Raw genomic sequence first — 22,388 nt, 5'->3', positions numbered from 1 at the left:
GTTCAATCTTGCATTTTCTTCCATATCGTTCACTCCAGTACGTTGTTATTTTACTGTGTAGATTTGGGACCTGACCCTCCAGTATTTTCCAGGTGTATATTATTTGGTATCTCTCTCGTCTCCTTTCTAGAGAGTACATTTGGAGAGCTTTGAGACGATCCCAATAATTTAGGTGTTTTATCTCGTCTATGCGTGCCGTATATGTTCTCTGTATTCCCTCTATTTCAGCAATCTCTCCTGCTCTGAAGGGGGAAGTGAGTACTGAGCAGTACTCGAGACGGGACAGCACAAGTGACTTGAAGAGTACAACCATTGTGATGGGATCCCTGGATTTGAAAGTTCTCGTAATCCATCCGATCATTTTTCTGGCTGACGCGATATTTGCTTGGTTATGCTCCCTAAACGTTAGATCGTCGGACATCATTATTCCCAAATCCTTGACATGCTGTTTTCCTACTATGGGAAGATTCGATTGTGTTTTGTACCCTGTATTATGTTTCAGATCCTCATTTTTGCCGTACCTGAGTACCTGAAATTTATCTCTGTTAAACATCATGTTATTTTCTGCTGCCCAATCAAAAACTTTGTTGACATCTGCTTGTAGTTTTTCAATGTCTTCAGCAGAGGTAATTTTCATGCTGATTTTTGTGTCATCTGCAAAGGACGACACGAAGCTGTGGCGTGTATTTTTGTCTATATCAGATATGAGAATAAGGAACAGTAGCGGTGCAAGGACTGTACCTTGAGGTACAGAGCTTTTAACATCGCTTGGACTCGATTTTATCTGATTGACTGTTACTCTTTGTGTTCTGTTCGACAGGAAATTGAGTATCCAGCGTCCTACTTTTCCAGTTATTCCCATTGACCTCATTTTGTGAGCTATCACCCCATGGTCACATTTGTCGAACGCCTTTGCAAAGTCTGTGTATACAACATCTGCATTTTGCTTTTCTTCTAGGGCTTCTGTGATTTTGTCATAGTGGTTGAGTAACTGTGACAGACAGGATCTTCCCGCTCTAAATCCATGTTGTCCTGGATTGTGCAATTCATTGTTTTCCATAAAACTAGAAATTTGATTCCTAATCACTCTTTCAAACACTTTTATTATGTGTGATGTTAGTGCAACTGGCCTATAATTTTTTGCCAAGGCTTTACTCCCCCCCTTGTGCAACGGAGCTATATCTGCAGATTTAAGTGCTGCTGGTATCTCCCCTGTATCCAGGCTCTTTCTCCATATTACGCTGAGTGCTCTCGCTACTGGTACTTTACATTTCTTTATGAATATTGAATTCCATGAGTCAGGCCCAGGAGCTGAGTGCATAGGCATATTATCAATTTCTCTTTCAAAGTCTTCCGAGTTTGTGGTAATATCCGTTATATTATCTGCAGCTTGAATGTCATTCATAAAGAAGCTGTCTGGGTCATCAACTTTCATGTTGTTTATTGGTGTGCTAAACATAGCCTCATACTGGCTTCTTAGAATTTCACTAATCTCTTTGTTGTCCTCTGTGTACGTACCTTCATTTGTAATTAACGGTCCAATACTGGTCGAGGTTTTGGATTTTGATTTTGCGTATGTGAAAAAATATTTCGGATTTTTCCTTATCTCTTGTATAGCTTTCTGTTCCAATTCCATTTCCTCAGACTCATATGATCCGCTTGCTCCCAGTACTCCCAGTACTTGCTCCCAGGTACTCCGCTTGCTCCCAGCAAGCATAAGAAATATTGCCGGAACAACCGTGGACATCTTCAAGAGGAAACTAGATTTATTCCTGCAAGGAGTGCCGGACCAACCGGGCTGTGGTGGGTATGTGGGCCTGCGGGCCGCTCCAAGCAACAGCCTGGTGGACCAAACTCTCACAAGTCAAGCCTGGCCTCGGGCCGGGCTTGGGGAGTAGCAGAACTCCCAGAACCCCATCAACCAGGTCTCTCTCCGCCAGTCCACCTTCCCAGCCTGAAGGGGGTGGGGGTGGGGTGGGGGTGGTGGAGGAGGAGGGGGATGACTAGTCACAGCGGCTTGTCACCCCCTCCAATCACCCTCCTACATCGTAAGTCTGATAGATGGTTACAGAAATATATTGTCATCGCCATGGGGCGCACGGGAGGGTTCGGGGGGGGGGGGCGGATGGTGGATGATATGATGTTGTTCTTGTTGTTGTTTTCTTAAGTGAGGCTTAAGAACACATCCGGAATAGACAAGAAGCAGCTGAGGGGCCAACTGAGAACACAGGCAGAGTAGGCTACAGAACTCCAGGCACCATCCTTACACAGCACCGCTCCCGTGCCCGGTAAGTCCACTACGGGCTCACCATAGCAACTCGTTCCGAGTAGCTGAATCTATAACAACAACAACACCATCCTCCTCACTCTACCAGACCCCCAGAAGGTCCCAGCAGACCAAAAGACCCTACGACCAGTATTAGAGCGTAGGTCTATTAGGCCGTGGGATCTATCTGCTCCTACGGCCAGTACACAATGAAGGTGAGGTGATTATGAGGTGTTTAGGCCAGTATTTTAATATAACTAATTGGAAGGTTATGAGGCCAGGACAGGAGCTTGGATGTGAAGGAACGGTGTCCAACCGCTCAAGACCATCGGGCATCGAACGCAGACCAGCAAGAAGCCAGGCCGTCACTCCACAGACATGTTCGAGTGGATGGACAGTACAGTAGGAAGAAGACGTAGAAGTAGACAACCCCCAAATCTACCGTGAGGTGTAGTATTAGATTAAGTATTAGAATGTTTAGAGTATTAGATTAGAATTAGAATGTATTAGATTAACGGGAACAACGTGAGCCATACTGACCAACGCCAACGGTGTTACACCACCACAGCAACCCTCCAACACGCCCCAACAACCCTCCAACACGCCCCAACAACCCTCCAACACGCCCCAACAACCTCCACCACCACCATTCTTCACTGTCGAGAACTGCCATGGAACTTCAACTTGAAAAAGGTGCAGAACTAGAAAAGATCCAGAGACATACACTAAGACGCACTCCTGGAGTGAAGGGACTGAGCTACGAGGAAGTGCTGATGGAACTGGATCTTACCATCGCCCCCCCCACATCACACCCTCCACCATCACTACCCCTCGCCCCTCCACCCCCCTCCACCAATCTCCATCACAATACCTTTATAATCATTTTAATGTTCTCTTCCAGCTTGACGGCGCCGTCCAGTCAACTAGTCCCGTCCGGACCGATTACCTGGCACTAGGAGGGGCTCCAGGCAAGGGGTGCCAGGCAAGGGGTGCCAGGTACCCCGCCCCACCAACAGTAAGGGATAAACAGACATACTAACCCCCTCTTCAGTGTTCCATACATCTCACACAACATAGATGTAGGCGGGGATGACCGCCAGATTAACTTAGTGCTGCTCCACGAAGGGTTTAATCTCTCAGTTGAGATACTTTTTGCTTTTCTTTCTTATTGCGGCCACTCATGGCCTGGTTGGTGGAACGACAGTCTTCGGACGCCCGGGTTCGAATCTCCAATTTTCCAAGTGAATGGTATGTACAGCAGTGTAAAGTAGACTTATACTTTTAGACTTGAATAACATTTAGCTTACATTTTGAATGGTGATACATAGTGTCAAAATAGTATACAATACCCAGTGAGGTCAACTACATCAGATACAATACCCAGTGAGGTCAACTACATCAGATACAATACCCAGTGAGGTCAACTACATCAGATACAATACCCAGTGAGGTCAACTACGTCAGTAATTTCCCTTTCATTGACGGGACAAAAGTTTATGTCCCAGTTCCCTTCCCTCCCTCCCCCCCCTCACCCCTTCCCTCATCCCCTACCCACCTACCCTCTCCCTTCATCCCCTACCCACCTACCCTCTCCCTTCATCCCCTACCCACACCCTCCCCATTGTCTCCCCCCCCTACGTCCCAACCCCTCACAATCATCGAAGTCACGTGTATGATTCCCCTCACGCACCACACCCGTCACCACACCTGTCCCCACACCCGTCACCTTACCTTACCACGGAGCAGTTCCCAGCCCTCACGACACATACCTGCAAAACAAGAGAAAAACAGCGTGAGATGAGTGCCATGAGTGGCGTGGGAGGGGGGGGGGTAGTGAGGTGGTCATGAGTGGTCATCTGGTGCAAGCCGTGCAGGTCGTGCAGGTCGTGCCGGCCGTGCAGCGATAGAGATGCGGGCGCTGGTACAAAGGTCGCGTTAATCTGGTCAGGAATGCCGGGAATTTCTGGCGCTGTAAACTCTGCGTTTGAGGTCTCATTTAGCCTCCAGGAGCACGCCCCGCGGCCTGCACGCCCGCCACACGCCTCTGCGGCGTCCAGCACGGGAGGGAACGAAGAGGATGCGAAAAAGATTCCCAGGATGTGAAATATCTTCGTAGATACATGTTAGCGAATATGCGACATGGCATCTGTGGTCGAAGACGCTCGCCGCGCCCTCTGTCGGCGGGCGGGAACACTCCACGTGGCGGGAACCTCAACGCTACCCGGGCAGTCAGTCTGCGGCGGCGCTGTGACGACACCACGCAGTCTGCGGCGGCGCTGTGACGACACCACGCAGTCTGCGGCGGCGCTGTGACAACTCCTGCCTCATCAGTGGCAAAATAAATTATGAGAAACGGAAAATCTACGAGCCATTTCAAGTGCTATATAGGCTTGGTGCTTTCCCCCTGATAATTCCTCCTCCCGTAATGAAATTACTATCCTCCAGCCACCTTACCCCTAACCACTTATACCTTCTAATCACTTGCCCCCCTAACCACTGGTAGTCCTATCTCTCCAAGTCGTCAATCATTCCCCATCCTCCTTACCCGCAGGCACTTGTCATACCTCCTAGCCTACCTAGCCAAAGGGTAGGCTAGGTAGGCAGGCTAGATACCTCCTAGGCTTACCTAGCCACTTGTCATACCTCCTAGCCAAAGCATCTCCTATCCCTTCATAAGAGCATAAGAATTAAGCAAACTGCAGGTCTATTGACCCATATGAGGCAGCTCCTATTTATTTGAACTCAAAGTTATTCATATATATATGATTAACCACATCTGTATTCTGCTCTTCTAATGCACCGATAATTTTGTCGTAGTGGTCAAGTAGCTGTGAGAGGCATGATCTTCCCGCTCTAAATCAAAGTTCAAGTACGTTTATTGAGAACAAAATACATCTCAAAGAGACAGAGTAGCTTAGGCTATTTCTACATATTAGCATGGGTTGTGGAAGTCACTGGTCTCTATAACACCTGAGACCTCACTCCTGATCACTTTCTCAGAAACTTTTATTATGTGGGACGTTAGTGCAACTGGTCTATAAATTCTTAGCCAATGCTTTGCTTCCTCCCTTGTGTAGGGAGGAAGGGACTCAGACACAGCCTTGTGTAGGCTGTGTCTGCTGATTTAAGGGCATCTGGTATCTCTCCCCCGTGTCCAAGCTCTTCCTCCACACTATACTGAGTGCCTGATTGATGAAGATTAAGCCACCCAAAAGGTGGCACGGGCACGAATAGCCCATAAGTGGTGGCCCTTTGGAGCCATTACCAGTATCAAGAGCTGATACTGGAGATCTGTGGAGGCGCAACTGCACCCTGCGTGACGGGAGATGTCTCCCGTGTGAGTGCCTGTGCTACTGGCACTTTGTAATTCTTTATAAATATTACGTTTCAGGAGTGTGGACGCGGGATTGAGTGCAAGGGCGTGCTGACAATTCCTCTTTCAAAATCTGCAGTTCATATTGATATTGGATATATTTTCAGGGGTTTGGATGTCGCTCATTAACAAGGCTGTCCAGGTCTTCCACTTTCATGCTGATTTTTTTAAAGGATTTCACTAATTTCTTTGTCGTGTTCTGTGTGTGTGTGTGTGTGTGTGTGTGTGTGTGTGTGTGTGTGTGTGTGTGTGTGTGTGTGTGTGTGTGTGTGTGTGTGAACCTTTACTATAAAGCACAGGTCCAATAATGTCAAAGGCTTTTAATTTCGATTTCGGATTTGTCTATCTCTTGTCACAGGCTTTCTGTTATAATTCCAATTCTTAAATCTAATATGATCTCTTGAGACTGTTAAATCTCTTCACTGCCATCTGAAGCGCTCTCCATGAGTGCTTCAGGTAGTGGTGGCAGGGGTGGTAGTGGTGGTGGTGGTAGAGGCATGAGTGGTAGTAGTGGTGGTGGTAGTGGTGGTGGTGGTGGTAGAGGCATGAGTGGTAGTAGTGGTGGTGGTGGGTGGGGTGGTGGTAGAGGCATGAGTGGTAGTAGTGGTGGTGGTAGAGGCATGAGTGGTGGTGGTGGTAGTGGGTGGGGTGGTGGTAGAGGCATGAGTGGTAGTAGTGGTGGTGGTGGGTGGGGTGGTGGTAGTGGGTGGGGTGGTGGTAGAGGCATGAGTGGGTGGTGGTAGAGGCATGAGTGGTGGTGGTAGTGGGTGGGGTGGTGGTAGAGGCATGAGTGGTGGTGGAGGTAGTGGGTGGGGTGGTGGTAGAGGCATGAGTGGGGGTGGTGGTGGTGGTAGAGGCATGAGTGGGGGTGGTGGTAGAGGCATGAGTGGTGGTGGTGGTGGTGGTAGAGGCATGAGTGGTGGTGGTGGTAGTGGGTGGGGTGGTGGTAGAGGCATGAGTGGGGGTAGTGGTGGTAGTAGAGGCATGAGTGGGGGTGGTGGTGGTGGTAGAGGCATGAGTGGTGGTGGAGGTAGTGGGGGTGGTGGTAGTAGAGGCATGAGTAGTGGTGGTGGTGGTGGTAGAGGCATGAGTGGTGGTGGTAGAGGCATGAGTGGTGGTGGTAGAGGCATGAGTGGTTGTGGTGGTGGTGGTGGTGGTGGAGGGAGGGTGGGGGAGGCGCCAGCAAGAGGGGGGGGGGGCAGGCACCATATAAGGGGGGGGGGCAGCAGCAGGGGTCCCGCCACATTAAGGACTCAGTGCTCACCCTCACAACACACTCACACTCCTCATCACTCTCCTCACAACTCTACTTTAGTTTATTTAAATTTTAATTTAGTCATTCGTTTTTTCCTCCAATTAAAGAGCCAAATAACATATAATAACGTAACAAGATACACACAAGATAATAAACATGATAACAAGATAACAAGATAATAAAAAAACAGGAGAAGGTTGGTGGTCCGGATTTTATTTTGTTGACTATTACACATTAATTTAAGTTCTGTTACGTCAGGAAATTGTAGATCCATCTGCCTATTTTTCCGGTGATTCATTTTGAACGCATTTTATGTGCAATAACACCATGGTTGATACCTGGTTGATGGGGTTCTGGGAGTTCTTCTACTCCCCAAGCCCGGCCCGAGGCCAGGCTCGACTTGTGAGAGTTTGGTCCACCAGGCTGTTGCTTGCAGCGGCCCGCAGGGCCACGTACCCACCACAGCCCGGTTGGTCCGGTACTCCTTGGAGGAATAAATCTAGTTTCCTCTTGAAGATGTCCACGGTTGTTCCGGCAATATTTCTTATGCTTGCTGGGAGGACGTTGAACAACCGCGGACCTCTGATGTTTATACAGTGTTCTCTGATTGTGCCTATGGCACCTCTGCTCTTCACTGGTTCTATTCTACATTTTCTTCCACATTTGTCACCGGCTTTTGCGAAATCTGTGTAAATTACATCAGTTTTTTTTGTCTTCCATGGCATCTAGTGCCATGTCATAGTGGTCCAGCAACTGTGACAGGCAAGAGCGCCCTGTTATGAAACCATGTTGTCCAGGGTTATGGAGATGCTGGGATTCCATGTATTTTGTGATCTTACTTCTTAGCACTCAAAGATTTTTATGATGTGTGATGTTAAGAGCTATCGGTGTATACCTCTCGCTTATTCCCTCCTTTATGGAGTGGTGCTATCTATGCTGTTTTTAGTATGTCAGGGATAACACCAGTGTCTAGGCTCCGTCTCCAAAGAAGGTGAAGGATTTTACAGTTCTTGATGAATATGGAGTTCCAAGAATCCGGGCCTGGTGCAGAGTGCATAGGCATACTGTCTATGGCTTCTTCAAAATCAAGTGGGGATAGGATGACGTCTGATATGTGATTTGATGCTGGTATCTCATTCATAAAGAATTCGTTTGGGTTATTAATCTTCAGTCTTCCGCTACACATTAGGGGCATAACTGGCCGACCCCTCACATTGTTCAAGAGAGAACTGGATAAGCACCTCCAAAGGATACCTGATCAACCAGGCTGTGACTCGTACATCAGACTGCGAGCAGCCGCGTCCAACAGCCTGGTTGATCAGTCCGGCAACCAGGAGGCCTGGTCGACGACCGGGCCGCGGGGACGCTAAGCCCCGGAAGCACCTCAAGGTAAGGTAAGGTAAGGTAAGGTAACCTCAGTGTGTTTAGAGGCGCGCTGAACCCGGTAACGTACTGTCGCCTCAGTATTTCATTAATTTTGTTGTTGTCATCTGTGAAAGTTCCATCTTCCTTTCGCAGGAGCCCGATAATGAAAATAGTGTTATCTTGAGGTATTCTTGAGATGATTTCGGGACTTAGCGTCCCCGCGACCCGGTCCTCAACCAGGGCTCCTTTTTGTTATCTCTTTGTTCTTACCTCCTCCTTTGTGTTTGTTCTAGAGTTTACATAGGAGAAAAAATATTTCGGATTTCTCTCTATTTCATTGATGGACTTTTGCTCCCTCTGCCTCTCCTGGGTTTTATATGATTCTTGTAGCTTTAGTTCAATCGTTTTCTATTTCTCTACGTAGCTTTCTAAGACGTTCTTGAGATAGGGTGGGACGTTCAAGTTGGGCCGCTCCAAGCAACAGCCTGTTGGGTCAAGTAATCACAAGTTGGGGCCAGGCTCGGGGGAGTAGAACACCAGAAACCCGCTAAACTTATCAGTCAAAAATGCATCAGCTACACTGAAAATAAATCATTGGATAGCTAGGGAGACTGCGACGTCCCACGAGACATTAAGAGGTACGACCACGCGAAGAGATTTCAACGCCAGGGTAAGTAGTGACCCACCTCCTGTGCTCCACACACACACGCTAAGTATACACACAAGTCAACCCGTTCTCGCAAATTCGTAAAGTCAATATTGACTTATTAACTACGTGCATAGGTGATATACTAAACATAATAGATACCCTTAAAAAGATTCATAGAAAACACCGACCTTACCTAACCTTGTTAGTATCTTAAGATAAGCATCTTATTGCTTCGTAATTACAATTATTACTTAACCTATACCTATTATAGGTTAGGTAATAATTGTAATTACGAAGCAATAAGATGCTTATCTTAACATACTAATTAGGTTAGGTAAGGTCGGTGTTTTCTATGAATCTTTTTAAGGGTATCTATTATGTTTAGTATATCACCTATGCACGTAGTTAATAAGTCAATATTGACTTATTAAATTTGCGAGAACGGGTTGCCTCTCCTAACCTACCAGAGGACCCAAAACAGAAAACGGGACAGTATGTCACTTTCGCCACCCGTCGCAAACAGTCACTTTTTCATACGTGGTTAGCTTAGGTTCAAGCATTTTTTACTGCACCATTATCTCTCCAGTGTTAAAACACAAGAGCATAATCATGGTTGGCATGATGGTGGTGATGGTAGTGGTGGTGATGGTGGTGGTGGTGGTGGTGGTGGTGGTGGTGGTAGCAGTAGTGTGGTGATGGTGGTGGTGATGGTGGTGGTAGTGGTGGTGGTGGTGGTAGCAGTAGTGTGGTAATGGTGGTGGTGATGGTGGTAGTGGTGGTAGCAGTAGTGTGGTGATGGTGGTGGTGATGGTGGTAGTGGTGGTAGCAGTAGTGTGGTGATGGTGGTGGTAGTGGTGGTGGTGGTGGTAGCAGTAGTGTGGTGATGGTGGTGGTGATGGTGGTAGTGGTGGTAGCAGTAGTGTGGTGATGGTGGTGGTAGTGGTGGTGGTGGTGGTAGCAGTAGTGTGGTGATGGTGGTGGTAGTGGTGGTGGTGGTGGTGGTAGCAGTAGTGTGGTGATGGTGGTGGTGATGGTGGTAGCAGTAGTGTGGTGATGGTGGTGGTAGCAGTAGTGTGGTGATGGTGGTGGTAGCAGTAGTGTGGTGGTGGTGGTGGTAGCAGTAGTGTGGTGGTGGTGGTGGTGGTGGTAGCAGCAGTAGTGTGGTGGTGGTGGTGGTAGCAGTAGTGTGGTGGTGGTGGTGGTAGCAGTAGTGTGGTGATGGTGGTGGTAGCAGTAGTGTGGTGATGGTGGTGGTAGCAGTAGTGTGGTGATGGTGGTGGTAGCAGTAGTGTGGTGATGGTGGTGGTAGCAGTAGTGTGGTGGTGGTGGTGGTAGCAGTAGTGTGGTGGTGGTGATGAAGGGGTTCTCAGGAGAACACGGTGCAGCCGTGTTGATGCTTCAGATACCAAACACGCAACCCCGCCCCCCACTGCTACACCCCACCACTCCCCCTACCTTCCACCCCCTACTGTTTCCACCCCCAACCCCGCCCCCCACTGCTACACCCCACCACTCCCCCTACCTTCCACCCCCTACTGTTTCCACCCCCAACCCCGCCCCCCACTGCTACACCCCACCACTCCCCCTACCTTCCACCCCCTACTGTTTCCACCCCCAACCCCGCCCCCCACTGCTACACCCCACCACTCCCCCTACCTTCCACCCCCTACTGTTTCCACCCCCAACCCCGCCCCCCACTGCTACACCCCACCACTCCCCCTACCTTCCACCCCCAACCCCGCCCCCCACTGCTACACCCCACCACTCCCCCTACCTTCCACCCCCTACTGTTTCCACCCCCAACCCCGCCCCCCACTGCTACACCCCACCACACCCCCTACCTTCCACCCCCAACCCCGCCCCCCACTGCTACACCCCACCACTCCCCCTACCTTCCACCCCCTACTGTTTCCACCCCCAACCCCGCCCCCACTGCTACACCCCACCACTCCCCCTACCTTCCACCCCTTACTGTTTCTACCCCCAACCCCGCCCCCCACTGCTACACCCCACCACTCTCCCTACCTTCCACCCCCTACTGTTTCCACCCCCAACCCCGCCCCCCACTGCTACACCCCACCACTCCCCCTACTGTTTCCACCCCCAACCCCGCCCCCCACTGCTAGACCCCACCACTCCCCCTACCTTCCACCCCATACTGTTTCCACCCCCAACCCCGCCCCCCACTGCTACACCCCACCACACCCCCTACCCTTGCACCCCCTACTGTTTCCACCCCCAACCCCGCCTCCTATCAGCCCCCCCCTCACCAAAGAGTACACGAACCCCACAAAGGTAGCTGAGACTGTTTTAAAAGGGGGCGTACTGTAGTGGTGTGTACTGTAGTGGTGTGTACTGTAGTGGTGTGTACTGTAGTGGTGTGTAGTGTATACAGTAGTGGTGTGTAGTGTATACAGTAGTGGTGTGTAATGTATACAGTAGTGGTGTGTAGTGTATACTGTAGTGGTGTATAGTGTGTACTGTAGTGGTGTGTAGTGTATACTGTAGTGGTGTATAATGTGTACTGTAGTGGTGTGTAGTGTATACTGTAGTGGTGTATAGTGTGTACTGTAGTGGTGTGTAGTGTATACAGTAGTGGTGTGTAGTGTATACAGTAGTGGTGTGTAGTGTATACTGTAGTGGTGTATAGTGTGTACTGTAGTGGTGTGTAGTGTATACTGTAGTGGTGTATAATGTGTACTGTAGTGGTGTGTAGTGTATACTGTAGTGGTGTATAGTGTGTACTGTAGTGGTGTGTAGTGTATACTGTAGTGGTGTATAGTGTGTACTGTAGTGGTGTATAGTGTGTACTGTAGTGGTGTGTAGTGTATACTGTAGTGGTGTGTAGTGTATACTGTAGTGGTGTATAGTGTGTACTGTAGTGGTGTATAGTGTGTACTGTAGTGGTGTGTAGTGTATACTGTAGTGGTGTATAGTGTGTACTGTAGTGGTGTGTAGTGTATACTGTAGTGGTGTATAGTGTGTACTGTAGTGGTGTGTAGTGTGTACTGTAGTGGTGTATAGTGTGTACTGTAGTGGTGTATAGTGTGTACTGTAGTGGTGTGTAGTGTATACTGTAGTGGTGTGTAGTGTATACAGTAGTGGTGTGTAGTGTATACTGTAGTGGTGTATAGTGTGTACTGTAGTGGTGTATAGTGTGTACTGTAGTGGTGTATAGTGTGTACTGTAGTGGTGTGTAGTGTAGTGTGTACTGTAGTGGTGTGTAGTGTGTACTGTAGTGGTGTATAGTGTGTACTGTAGTGGTGTATAGTGTGTACTGTAGTGGTGTATAGTGTGTACTGTAGTGGTGTATAGTGTGTACTGTAGTGGTGTATAGTGTGTACTGTAGTGGTGTATAGTGTGTACTGTAGTGGTGTATAGTGTGTACTGTAGTGGTGTATAGTGTGTACTGTAGTGGTGTATAGTGTGTACTGTAGTGGTGTGTAGTGTAGTGTGTAGTGTGTACTGTAGTGGTGTGTAGTGTGTACTGTAGTGGTGTATAGTGTGTACTGTAGTGGTGTATAGTGTGTACTGTAGTGGTGTATAGTGTGTACTGTAGTGGTGTATAGTGTGTACTGTAGTGGTGTATAGTGTGTACTGTAGTGGTGTGTAGTGTGTACTGTAGTGGTGTATAGTGTGTACTGTAGTGGTGTATAGTGTGTACTGTAGTGGTGTATAGTGTGTACTGTAGTGGTGTATAGTGTGTACTGTAGTGGTGTGTAGTGTGTACTGTAGTGGTGTGTAGTGTGTACTGTAGTGGTGTATAGTGTGTACTGTAGTGGTGTGCAGTGTGTACTGTAGTGGTGTGTAGTGTGTACTGTAGTGGTGTGTACTGTAGTGGTGTGTACTGTAGTGGTGTGTAGTGTGTACTGTAGTGGTGTGTAGTGTAGTGTGTGTAGTGTGTAATGTAGTGGTGTGTAGTGTGTACTGTAGTGGTGTGTAGTGTGTACTGTAGTGGTGTGTAGTGTAGTGTGTGTAGTGTGTACTGTAGTGGTGTGTAGTGTAGTGTGTGTAGTGTGTACTGTAGTGGTGTGTAGTGTGTACTGTAGTGGTGTGTAGTGTGTACTGTAGTGGTGTGTAGTGTAGTGTGTGTAGTGTGTACTGTAGTGGTGTGTAGTGTGTACTGTAGTGGTGTGTAGTGTGTACTGTAGTGGTGTGTAGTGTGTACTGTAGTGGTGTGTAGTGTAGTGTGTGTAGTGTGTACTGTAGTGGTGTGTAGTGTGTACTGTAGTGGTGTGTAGTGTGTACTGTAGTAGTGTGTACTGTAGTGGTGTGTAGTGTGTACTGTAGTGGTGTGTACTGTAGTGGTGTGTACTGTAGTGGTGTGTACTGTAGTGGTGTGTAGTGTGTACTTAAGGGTGTAGTGGACTGGACACCATCCTGAGAATCTGAACCGCTTTTAATTGTTATCTACGACTGGCAGCGAGACTCCATCACTTTCTGTGGTGGAACAGACGGTGTTCCATCTAGTCGGGACAGGAACATTGTCTAAGATAAAGCGGTTTCGTTCAAAGAATCATGACTGTTTATTTACCTTTCTCCGTGTTACGTCAATCACGCAGTTGTGTGACGTGAGTTCAAGGAGTGTATACCAATTTCACCTTGGGTTCGAGCCCTGGCCAATGAAAACTGATTGGGCTTCCTTAAATTATCCTCTGTTCACCCAGCAGTAATTGGGTACCTGGTTAACCGATTGGCAGGTCGTGTTCCAGGGGGAACTAGTAGGTTAAGGCTTATCTTGAGGTTATCTTGAGATGATTTCGGGGCTTTTTTAGTGTCCCCGCGGCCCGGTCCTCGACCAGGCCTCCACCCCCAGGAAGCAGCCCGTGACAGCTGACTAACTTCCAGGTACCTATTTACTGCTAGGTAACAGGGGCATTCAGGGTGAAAGAAACTTTTGCCCATTTGTTTCTGCCTCGTGCGGGAATCGAACCCGCGCCACAGAATTACGAGTCCTGCGCGCTATCCACCAGGCTACGAGGCCCCTTCCACCAGGCTACGAGGCCCCTTCCACCAGGCTACGAGGCCCCTAAGGCTTACCATGAACTAAGGAAAGGGAAAGCTGTCAGTCTGGCGATAGGCGTCAGAAGTTGTCTGCTCCTGTACCCACCTTTGGCATGAAGACGAGAGGTGAATTATAGGCCAGTTGCACTAACATCACACATAATAAAAGTGTTTGAAAGAGTGATTAGGAATCAAATTTCTAGTTTTATGGAAAACAATGAATTGCACAATCCAGGACAACATGGATTTAGAGCGGGAAGATCCTGTCTGTCACAGTTACTCAACCACTATGACAAAATCACAGAAGCCCTAGAAGAAAAGCAAAATGCAGATGTTGTATACACAGACTTTGCAAAGGCGTTCGACAAATGTGACCATGGGGTGATAGCTCACAAAATGAGGTCAATGGGAATAACTGGAAAAGTAGGACGCTGGATACTCAATTTCCTGTCGAACAGAACACAAAGAGTAACAGTCAATCAGATAAAATCGAGTCCAAGCGATGTTAAAAGCTCTGTACCTCAAGGTACAGTCCTTGCACCGCTACTGTTCCTTATTCTCATATCTGATATAGACAAAAATACACGCCACAGCTTCGTGTCGTCCTTTGCAGATGACACAAAAATCAGCATGAAAATTACCTCTGCTGAAGACATTGAAAAACTACAAGCAGATGTCAACAAAGTTTTTGATTGGGCAGCAGAAAATAACATGATGTTTAACAGTGATAAATTTCAGGTACTCAGGTACGGCAAAAATGAGGATCTGAAACATAATACAGGGTACAAAACACAATCGAATCTTCCCATAGTAGGAAAACAGCATGTCAAGGATTTGGGAATAATGATGTCCGACGATCTAACGTTTAGGGAGCATAACCAAGCAAATATCGCGTCAGCCAGAAAAATGATCGGATGGATTACGAGAACTTTCAAATCCAGGGATCCCATCACAATGGTTGTACTCTTCAAGTCACTTGTGCTGTCCCGTCTCGAGTACTGCTCAGTACTCACTTCCCCCTTCAGAGCAGGAGAGATTGCTGAAATAGAGGGAATACAGAGAACATATACGGCACGCATAGACGAGATAAAACACCTAAATTATTGGGATCGTCTCAAAGCTCTCCAAATGTACTCTCTAGAAAGGAGACGAGAGAGATACCAAATAATATACACCTGGAAAATACTGGAGGGTCAGGTCCCAAATCTACACAGTAAAATAACAACGTACTGGAGTGAACGATATGGAAGAAAATGCAAGATTGAACCTGTGAAGAGCAGAGGTGTCATAGGCACAATCAGAGAGCACTGTATAAACATCAGGGGTCCGCGGTTGTTCAACGTCCTCCCAGCGAGCATAAGAAATATTGCCGGAACAACCGTGGACATCTTCAAGAGAAAACTGGACGGTTTTCTAAGAGAAGTTCCGGATCAGCCGGGCTGTGGTGGGTACGTGGCCCTGCGGGCCGCTCCAAGCAACAGCCTGGTGGACCAAACTCTCACAAGTCGAGCCTGGCCTCGGGCCGGGCTTGGGGAGTAGAAGAACTCCCAGAACCCCATCAACCAGGTATCAACCAGGTAACCAGGTGAACCCTTGGACCACTGGAGCTCACTCACTCACTCATCAACTAACTCACCCACTACCTTGACGTTACCTGAGTTAGTCTTGCGGGTTCCTGTCCCCCTGACCAAGGCCTCCTGGTTGATGGTGTGGCCAACCCGGCTGTTAGGTGCATCTGCACGCAGTCTAACGTATGAACCACAGTCCGGTTGATCAGACAACATTTGGTGGGTGTTTATGTAGTAACCCTTTTGAACTGGGGCCTTTAGATAACTCACCTTATACCAGCTAACCTAATTTACTCAGCTTACTCACCTAGCCCCCCACAACAGACGACCCACTCCACCCACCAATAACCCACCTTCCGGTCACCCACCCACCCGTCCCCCAGACTCCCCCACCTATCCCAGACCTTCCGTCCGTACTAAAGAGGAGTGGACAGGTGCTTCTTGCTGGGGGAAATACTGGTATGCCAAGGACGGTAGTGGGATGAGGATAGGGGAGAAGATATGGGTAGAAGGAAGGAAGGAAGGTAAGGAATGAGTAGGAAGAAAGGCGTGGGGAAGGGGGAGGGGCACCGGAAAGCCGTGTAGGTAAGGGAGGTTGAGAGGGGGAGAACCAGATAGACCAGAGAGAGAGGTATTTAGGAAGTAAGGTATAAGGGAGGGAAGGGGAGGGAGGGAAGAGAAGGGAGGGAAGGGGAGAGGGAGGGAAGGGAAGGGGGTGTGAGAGAGAGCAGCGGGCAGTGAACAACAACAGCTGGTACCCGGTAGAAGAGCACCCATCCCAGCCAGCGGCTACTGGCCGCCTCTATCCCTCCCCCCCCCCCCCCTTCCCCCCACACACACACCTTTGTTCCTTTCCTGCTCCCTAACCTGCATGTCTTCCCCACTACCACCCTACCCAGGTAACCCCCTTCCCCCCCCCAACCTCCAGGATACCCTTTTAATACTTTTAACAGTTACTACTACCGGTGCTGCTGCTGCAGGGGACTCACCTGACAATGTTGGGGTGTTCGAAGCGTTCGAGCTGTTTGAGGAGGGCAATCTCCCGCACGGCGTTGACCGGGACGCCGTCCTCGTTAAGCGTAATGCGTATCTTCTTCAGCGCCACTACCCGCTCCAGGTTGCTGCGGTCTCTGGCGTAGTAGACTGTCCCGTACGCACCTGTTAAATGGACACGCAGGGGTTAGCGAGCTCCAGCACGCCAGGCAGGTGTTCTTTATGCACATGTGTTGCGGCAAACTATATGGGCGTGTGTTATTCCGTACGGGGAGGGAGGGGGGGGGGAGTGTACGCATTCCTCAGGAAACCGGTTAGTCAAACTGGCATATATTGTTCCACGCACGCACGCACGCACACACACGCACGAACGCGCGCACACACACACACACACACACACACACACGCAAACAAACACCACATCAAAAGGATATCATCAGCGGCATATGCTAGACGGCCAGTATAAGAACTGTCTTTAGAAACTTACGTAAGGAATCGTTCAGGACCCTTAATACAACTTATGTCAAACTAATCCTGGAATATGCAGCTCCAGCTTGGAGTCCATACCTAGTTAAACACAAGACAAAGTTAGAGAAGATTCAGCGGTATGCCACCAGGCTCGTCCCGGAACTGAGAGGTATGAGCTACGATGAAAGGCTGAAGGAGCTGAACCTCACATCCCTGGAAAACAGAAGAGTAAGGGGGAGACATGATAATCACCTAAAAAATTCTCAGGGGAATTGGCAGGGTGGATAAAGACAAACTCTTCAGGACGAGGGGAACACGAACAAGGGGACACAGGTGGAAACTTAGTACCCAAATGAGCCACAGAGACATTAGAAATAATTTTTTATGTGTCAGAGTAGTTAACAAATGGAATGCATCAGGCAGTGATGTGGTGGAAGCTGACTCCATACACAGTTTCAAATGTAGATATGATAAAGCCCAGTAGGCTCAGGAACCTGTATATCAAGTGATTGACAGTTGAGAGGCGGGACCAAAGAAACAAAGCTCAACCCCCGCAAACACAAATAGGTGAGTACACACACACACACACACATATACACACACGCACACACACCTCGTAGGGGGTCCTCGTAGCCTGGTTCATAGCGTGCAGGATTCGTAATTCTGTGGCGCGGGTTCGATTCCCGCACGAGGCAGAAACAAATGGGCAAAGTTTCTTTCACCCTAAGTGCCCCTGTTACCTAGCAGTAAATAGGTACCTGGGAGTTAGTCGGCTGTCACGGGCTGCTTCCTGGGGTGTGTGTGTGTGTGTGGTGTGTGTGGTGTGGGGAAAAAGTTGAGAGGCGGGCCGAAAGAGCAAAGCTCAACCCCCGCAAAAACACAACTAGTAAACACAACTAGTAAACACACACACACACACACACACACACACACACACACACACACACACACACACACACACACACACACACACACACACACACACACACACACACACACGTCTCTTTTAAAACCGGTAACAGGCAGACTGACATGTACTTCTCAATACACATTTGACAAGTAAACCTGGTTTATTCACACGGTCAAAACCGAATACATCTGACAGTTATAAACCAGTTGAAGTGCCCCCCCCCCCGGATGTATCTCTTAGAATTTCAGACAAGCACAGTGACATGTTCCTCCATAGTCACCAGGTTGAAGGTGAGTACACTCAAGCTGGTATACTGCCCCTGTACTACACTTCCAGAGTACATGTACAAGCAACATGTAGTACCAGACCTACTTTATGTGGGGTGATAGGTGTAAGTTGCCTGCTGCAGTAGATGTAGCAGTATAGTGAGGAGTAAAGCTTTGGTTGTTGGGGTCGTGGTGAGGGGTTGTGAGTTGTGTGGTATTGGTGAGGGGTTGTGAGTTGTGTGGTAGTGGTGAAGGGTTGTGAGTTGTGTGGTAGTGGTGAGGGGTTGTAAGTCAGGGGTAGCATGGAGGGTTGAACTAACAGAGGTGGTAGTGGGGGAAGACATGCCAGGTAGAGTGGCTGTGCTGGTGAAAGAACACCTGAAGGTAAGAGAGTTAATAACCGTCGAGAAGTTGACACAATGTCACCGCAGGTCTGGAATCAGGATGATAAACTAATAATCGTAAATACCTGCAGCCACCAGCAAGCAACACAACGAACAAAGGAGGAAATGGATGACAAACGAGAGGGCCTTATAATGGTCACGAGAGAGAGATTGTAGTAAGGGCAGACAGAGATAAGTCACGATTGTTGGTACTGGGGGACTTCAACTTGAAAGGAATAGATTGGGAGACCTACGAAGCAAGAACACAGGACAGGCAGATTTGTAAACCTCATTCTGGAGGTGTAGTACAATGTGGAATCGGAGAAAATAGACCACACACAACTTACAAATTATGCAAAAAAAAATTACATAACTCTACTAAAGAACGAGACTTAAGGGGTGGTTTTTGGATAGTAAGCTGTCGCCAGAGGAACACAAAGAACATTGTGAGAGGAGCGGATGCGTCGCTTTCCAACTTCAGACTTGCTTTTAACTATATGGATGGTGAAATACTAAAGAAACTGTACATGACTTTTGTGAGACCAAAATTGCAATATGCAGCAGTTGTATGGTGCCCAAATCTCAAGAAACACATAAATAAACTGGAAAAGGTGCAGCGGCATGCTACAAAATGGCTCAGGAACTGAAAAAAAGAGTTACGAGGAGAGACTAGAGGCGTTAAACATACCAAAACTAGAAGATAGAAGAAGAGACGTGATATGATTACCACTTACAAAATACTAACAGGAATCGACCAAATTGACAAAAAGAGGAATTCCTGAAACCAGCAACTTCACGAACAATAGGACACAGATTCAAGCTAAGAAAACACAAGTGCCGAAAATATATGCGAAGTTTTCTTTTACAGAGTGGTGGACAGTTGGAACAAGTTAAGTGAGAAGGTGGTGGAGGCCAAACCCGTCCGTAGTTTCAAAGCGTTATACAACAAAGAGTACTGGGAAGACGGGACACCACGAGCGTTGCTCTCATCCTAGAACTACACTTAGGTAATGACTTAGGTAATTACACACACAGAAGGCTAATATACAAAGTTGAGAGGCAGGCGGGAGTCGACGGAAACGCACTATCATGGGTAAGGAATTACCTGCCAGGTGTCAGAGAGTGACAGTGAGGGGGCGAGGAGTGGGACTGGCGTAGAGTAACAAGCGGGGTGCCTCAAGGATCGCTGCTATTCCTCATTATGTAAAAGACTTTACTGCAGGAGTTTGCAACGAGACTCGTCCCAGAGTTGCGAGGGATGAGGTACGAAGACAGACTGGAGGAACTAAACCTGACGACGTTAGAGAAGAGGGAGAGGAGGGATATGATACAGACGTATAAAATACTTAGAGGGATTGACAAGGTGGAAACAGAGGAAATGTATATAATAAATATCCACAGAACAAGGGGACACGGATGGAGGCTTGAGACTCAGATGTGTCATAGAGATCTTAGAAAGTTTTCCTTTAGCGTGAGGAAAGTGAGTCAATGGAATGACCTAAAGAAGCAGGTTGTAGAGGCTGACACCATTCATAACTGTAAAAGCAGGTATGATAGGGGAATAAACCAGGAGTCATTGCCTTAAACAACCAACGGCTAGAAAAGCGGGGTCCAAGAGCTAGAGCTCAATCCTACAGGAACATATAGGCGAGTATACACACATAAACTTACCATTGCCAATTATACTGATCTCCTGGTAGTTATCACTGTCCCTGGGAAGGTCGGCCAGAGAGCCCACAGAGGAAGACCCCGCAGCTGCGGCGGCAGCGGCGGCGGCAGCAGCGGCGGTGGCGGCAGTAGCGGCGGCGGGGGGCTGGAGGGGCTCCTCCACGGAGGGCGGAGGGGCGCGCGACCCCCCTGTCTTCCCCTGGTCAGTCCCACCGGCACCACTGCCTGAACTTGCCATGGTCATCACTGTCGAGGAGCGGGCCGCCACTCCCGAGGGTACACGACTACTGTGGGCGCGGGGGTCGTGGTGGGGGGATGTCGCGACCACGGAAGGGAAGGATAGGAGAGGATAGAGCTGGGGTCAGCAGCTGAGGCGTGACCTCGTGGTGGCTGTGACCTGACCCTCCGCCACCATCACAACACTTGCGACTCACTCCAGTCCATCAACACCTGCAACACAACACAACATCATTAATTTAACAACACCAACACAATATTTCCTGATAGTTCAACACACAAAACAAATTCATGTTACCTTTTGAGGCCATTTACAAACCGTGAAGTACATGAGTGAGGAGGCTTAAGGCGCCCTCAATGTTGTCTACCCACGTGAAGAGTCCAGTGTCACACACAGAGATCACACTAACGTGATGCATCAAATGAACAAATCCACAAGGGCAATCGATTAGCAATCCACAAGTAGCTCAGTCGATTAAGGCAGTGTCTGGGATGATCCCGGACGCAAGTTCGAATCCTCGTCACGGCCCTTGTTGATTTGTTCATTAGTCCAGTGTCATCTGCAGAGGATGTTACGGTGCTATAGTGTGTGTCTGTCCGTCATGAAGACGAGAATGAGTACTGGAGCCAGCACAGTGCCTTCGGTGGCAGCGTTACACCACTGATGATTGGGATTTTACTGTGTTGACTATTACCGTACACTGTTATGTTCGTTGGGAAATTAGAGATCAATCTTTCTTCTTTGCCAGTAAGTGCCTTTGTTTATAAGACCATCTGGAGGTTATCTGGAGATGATTTCGGGGCTTTTTTAGTGTCCCCGCGGCCCGGTCCTCGACCAGGCCTCCACCCCCAGGAAGCAGCCCCTGACAGCTGACTAACACCCAGGTACCTATTTTACTGCTAGGTAACAGGACTAGGTAACAGGTAACCATGGTCACATTTGTCGAAAGATTTCGCACAATCTGAGTATATTACATAGGAGTTTTGTCTTCCATGGCACCTAAAGCCATGTCATAGTTGCATAGCAATTGTACGAGGCAACACCGCCCTGTTCTGAACCAGGGCGCCTGATGGCCGAGTGGACAGCACTCAGGATTCGTAGGCCAGAGGATCGGGGGTCGATCCCCGGCGATGGCGGAAACAAATGGGCAGTTTCTTTCACCCTGATGCCCTTGTTAACTAGCAGTAAATAGGTACCTGGGAGTTATGACAGCTGTTACGGGCTGCTTCCTGGGTGTATGTGTGTGGGGGGGGGGCAGGAGGGGGAATTTGATTGCTGATTGACGGTTGAGAGGCGGGCCAAAAGAGCCAGAACTCAACCCTCGTAAGCACAACTAGGTGAATCAACCCGTTCTAGCAAATTTAATAAGTCAATATTGACTTATTAAATATGTGAATAGGTGACATACTTAACATAATAGATACCCTTAAAAAGATTCATAGAAAACACCGACCTTACCTAACCTTGTTAGTATCTTAAGATAAGCATCTTATAGCTTCGTAATTACAATTATTACCTAACCTATAATAGGTATAGGTTAAATAATAATTGTAATTACGAACCTATAATAGGTATAGGTTAAGTAATAATTGTAATTACGAAGCAATAAGATGCATATCTTAAGATACTAACAAGGTTAGGTAAGGTCGGTGTTTTCTATGAATCTTTTTAAGGGTATCTATTATGTTAAATATATCACCTATGCACGTAGTTAATAAGTCAATATTGACTTTACGAATTTGCGAGAACGGGTTGGGTGAATACATGTTGTCCTGGGCTGTGAAGACGCTGTGAAGACGCTGTGATTCTGTGATTCGCTGTGATTTGTGATCTTACTTCCTTACACTCCTTTCGAAGATTTTTATGATGTGTGAGGTTAGTGTTCTCGGTCTGTAGTGGTCGAGTCTGATGCATTATCCTCCCTTCTCCTTTAATGGCGCGAACTCCGCTGCTTTAAGTACGTCCAGGCAGCCCCCATGTTG

At 48.2% G+C, this 22,388-nt stretch overlaps 1 protein-coding gene across 2 annotated transcripts in view; it reads right to left on the bottom strand.

The window, feature by feature from the left end:
* Window positions 1–22,388, bottom strand: part of LOC123759664 (cyclin-dependent kinase 4) — a 404,090-nt gene that overhangs the window by 193,179 nt on the left and 188,523 nt on the right. For both annotated transcript variants that reach the window (XM_069328918.1, XM_045744872.2), the window contains exons 2-3: window positions 20,172–20,618; window positions 16,470–16,638 (exon numbers count right to left, since the gene is read on the bottom strand). In XM_069328918.1, coding sequence (XP_069185019.1) covers window positions 16,470–16,638; window positions 20,172–20,412 — 410 coding nt within the window. In that variant the 5' untranslated portion in view covers window positions 20,413–20,618. The remainder of the gene's footprint in view (window positions 1–16,469; window positions 16,639–20,171; window positions 20,619–22,388) is intronic.

The sequence above is a fragment of the Procambarus clarkii genome, chromosome 22 (genome assembly GCF_040958095.1).
Source record: "Procambarus clarkii isolate CNS0578487 chromosome 22, FALCON_Pclarkii_2.0, whole genome shotgun sequence".
In the NCBI taxonomy this organism is placed as follows: domain Eukaryota; kingdom Metazoa; phylum Arthropoda; class Malacostraca; order Decapoda; family Cambaridae; genus Procambarus; species Procambarus clarkii.
The sequence above is the reverse complement of the archived record's forward strand: the minus strand, read 5'-3'. Positions and strand labels throughout refer to the sequence as shown.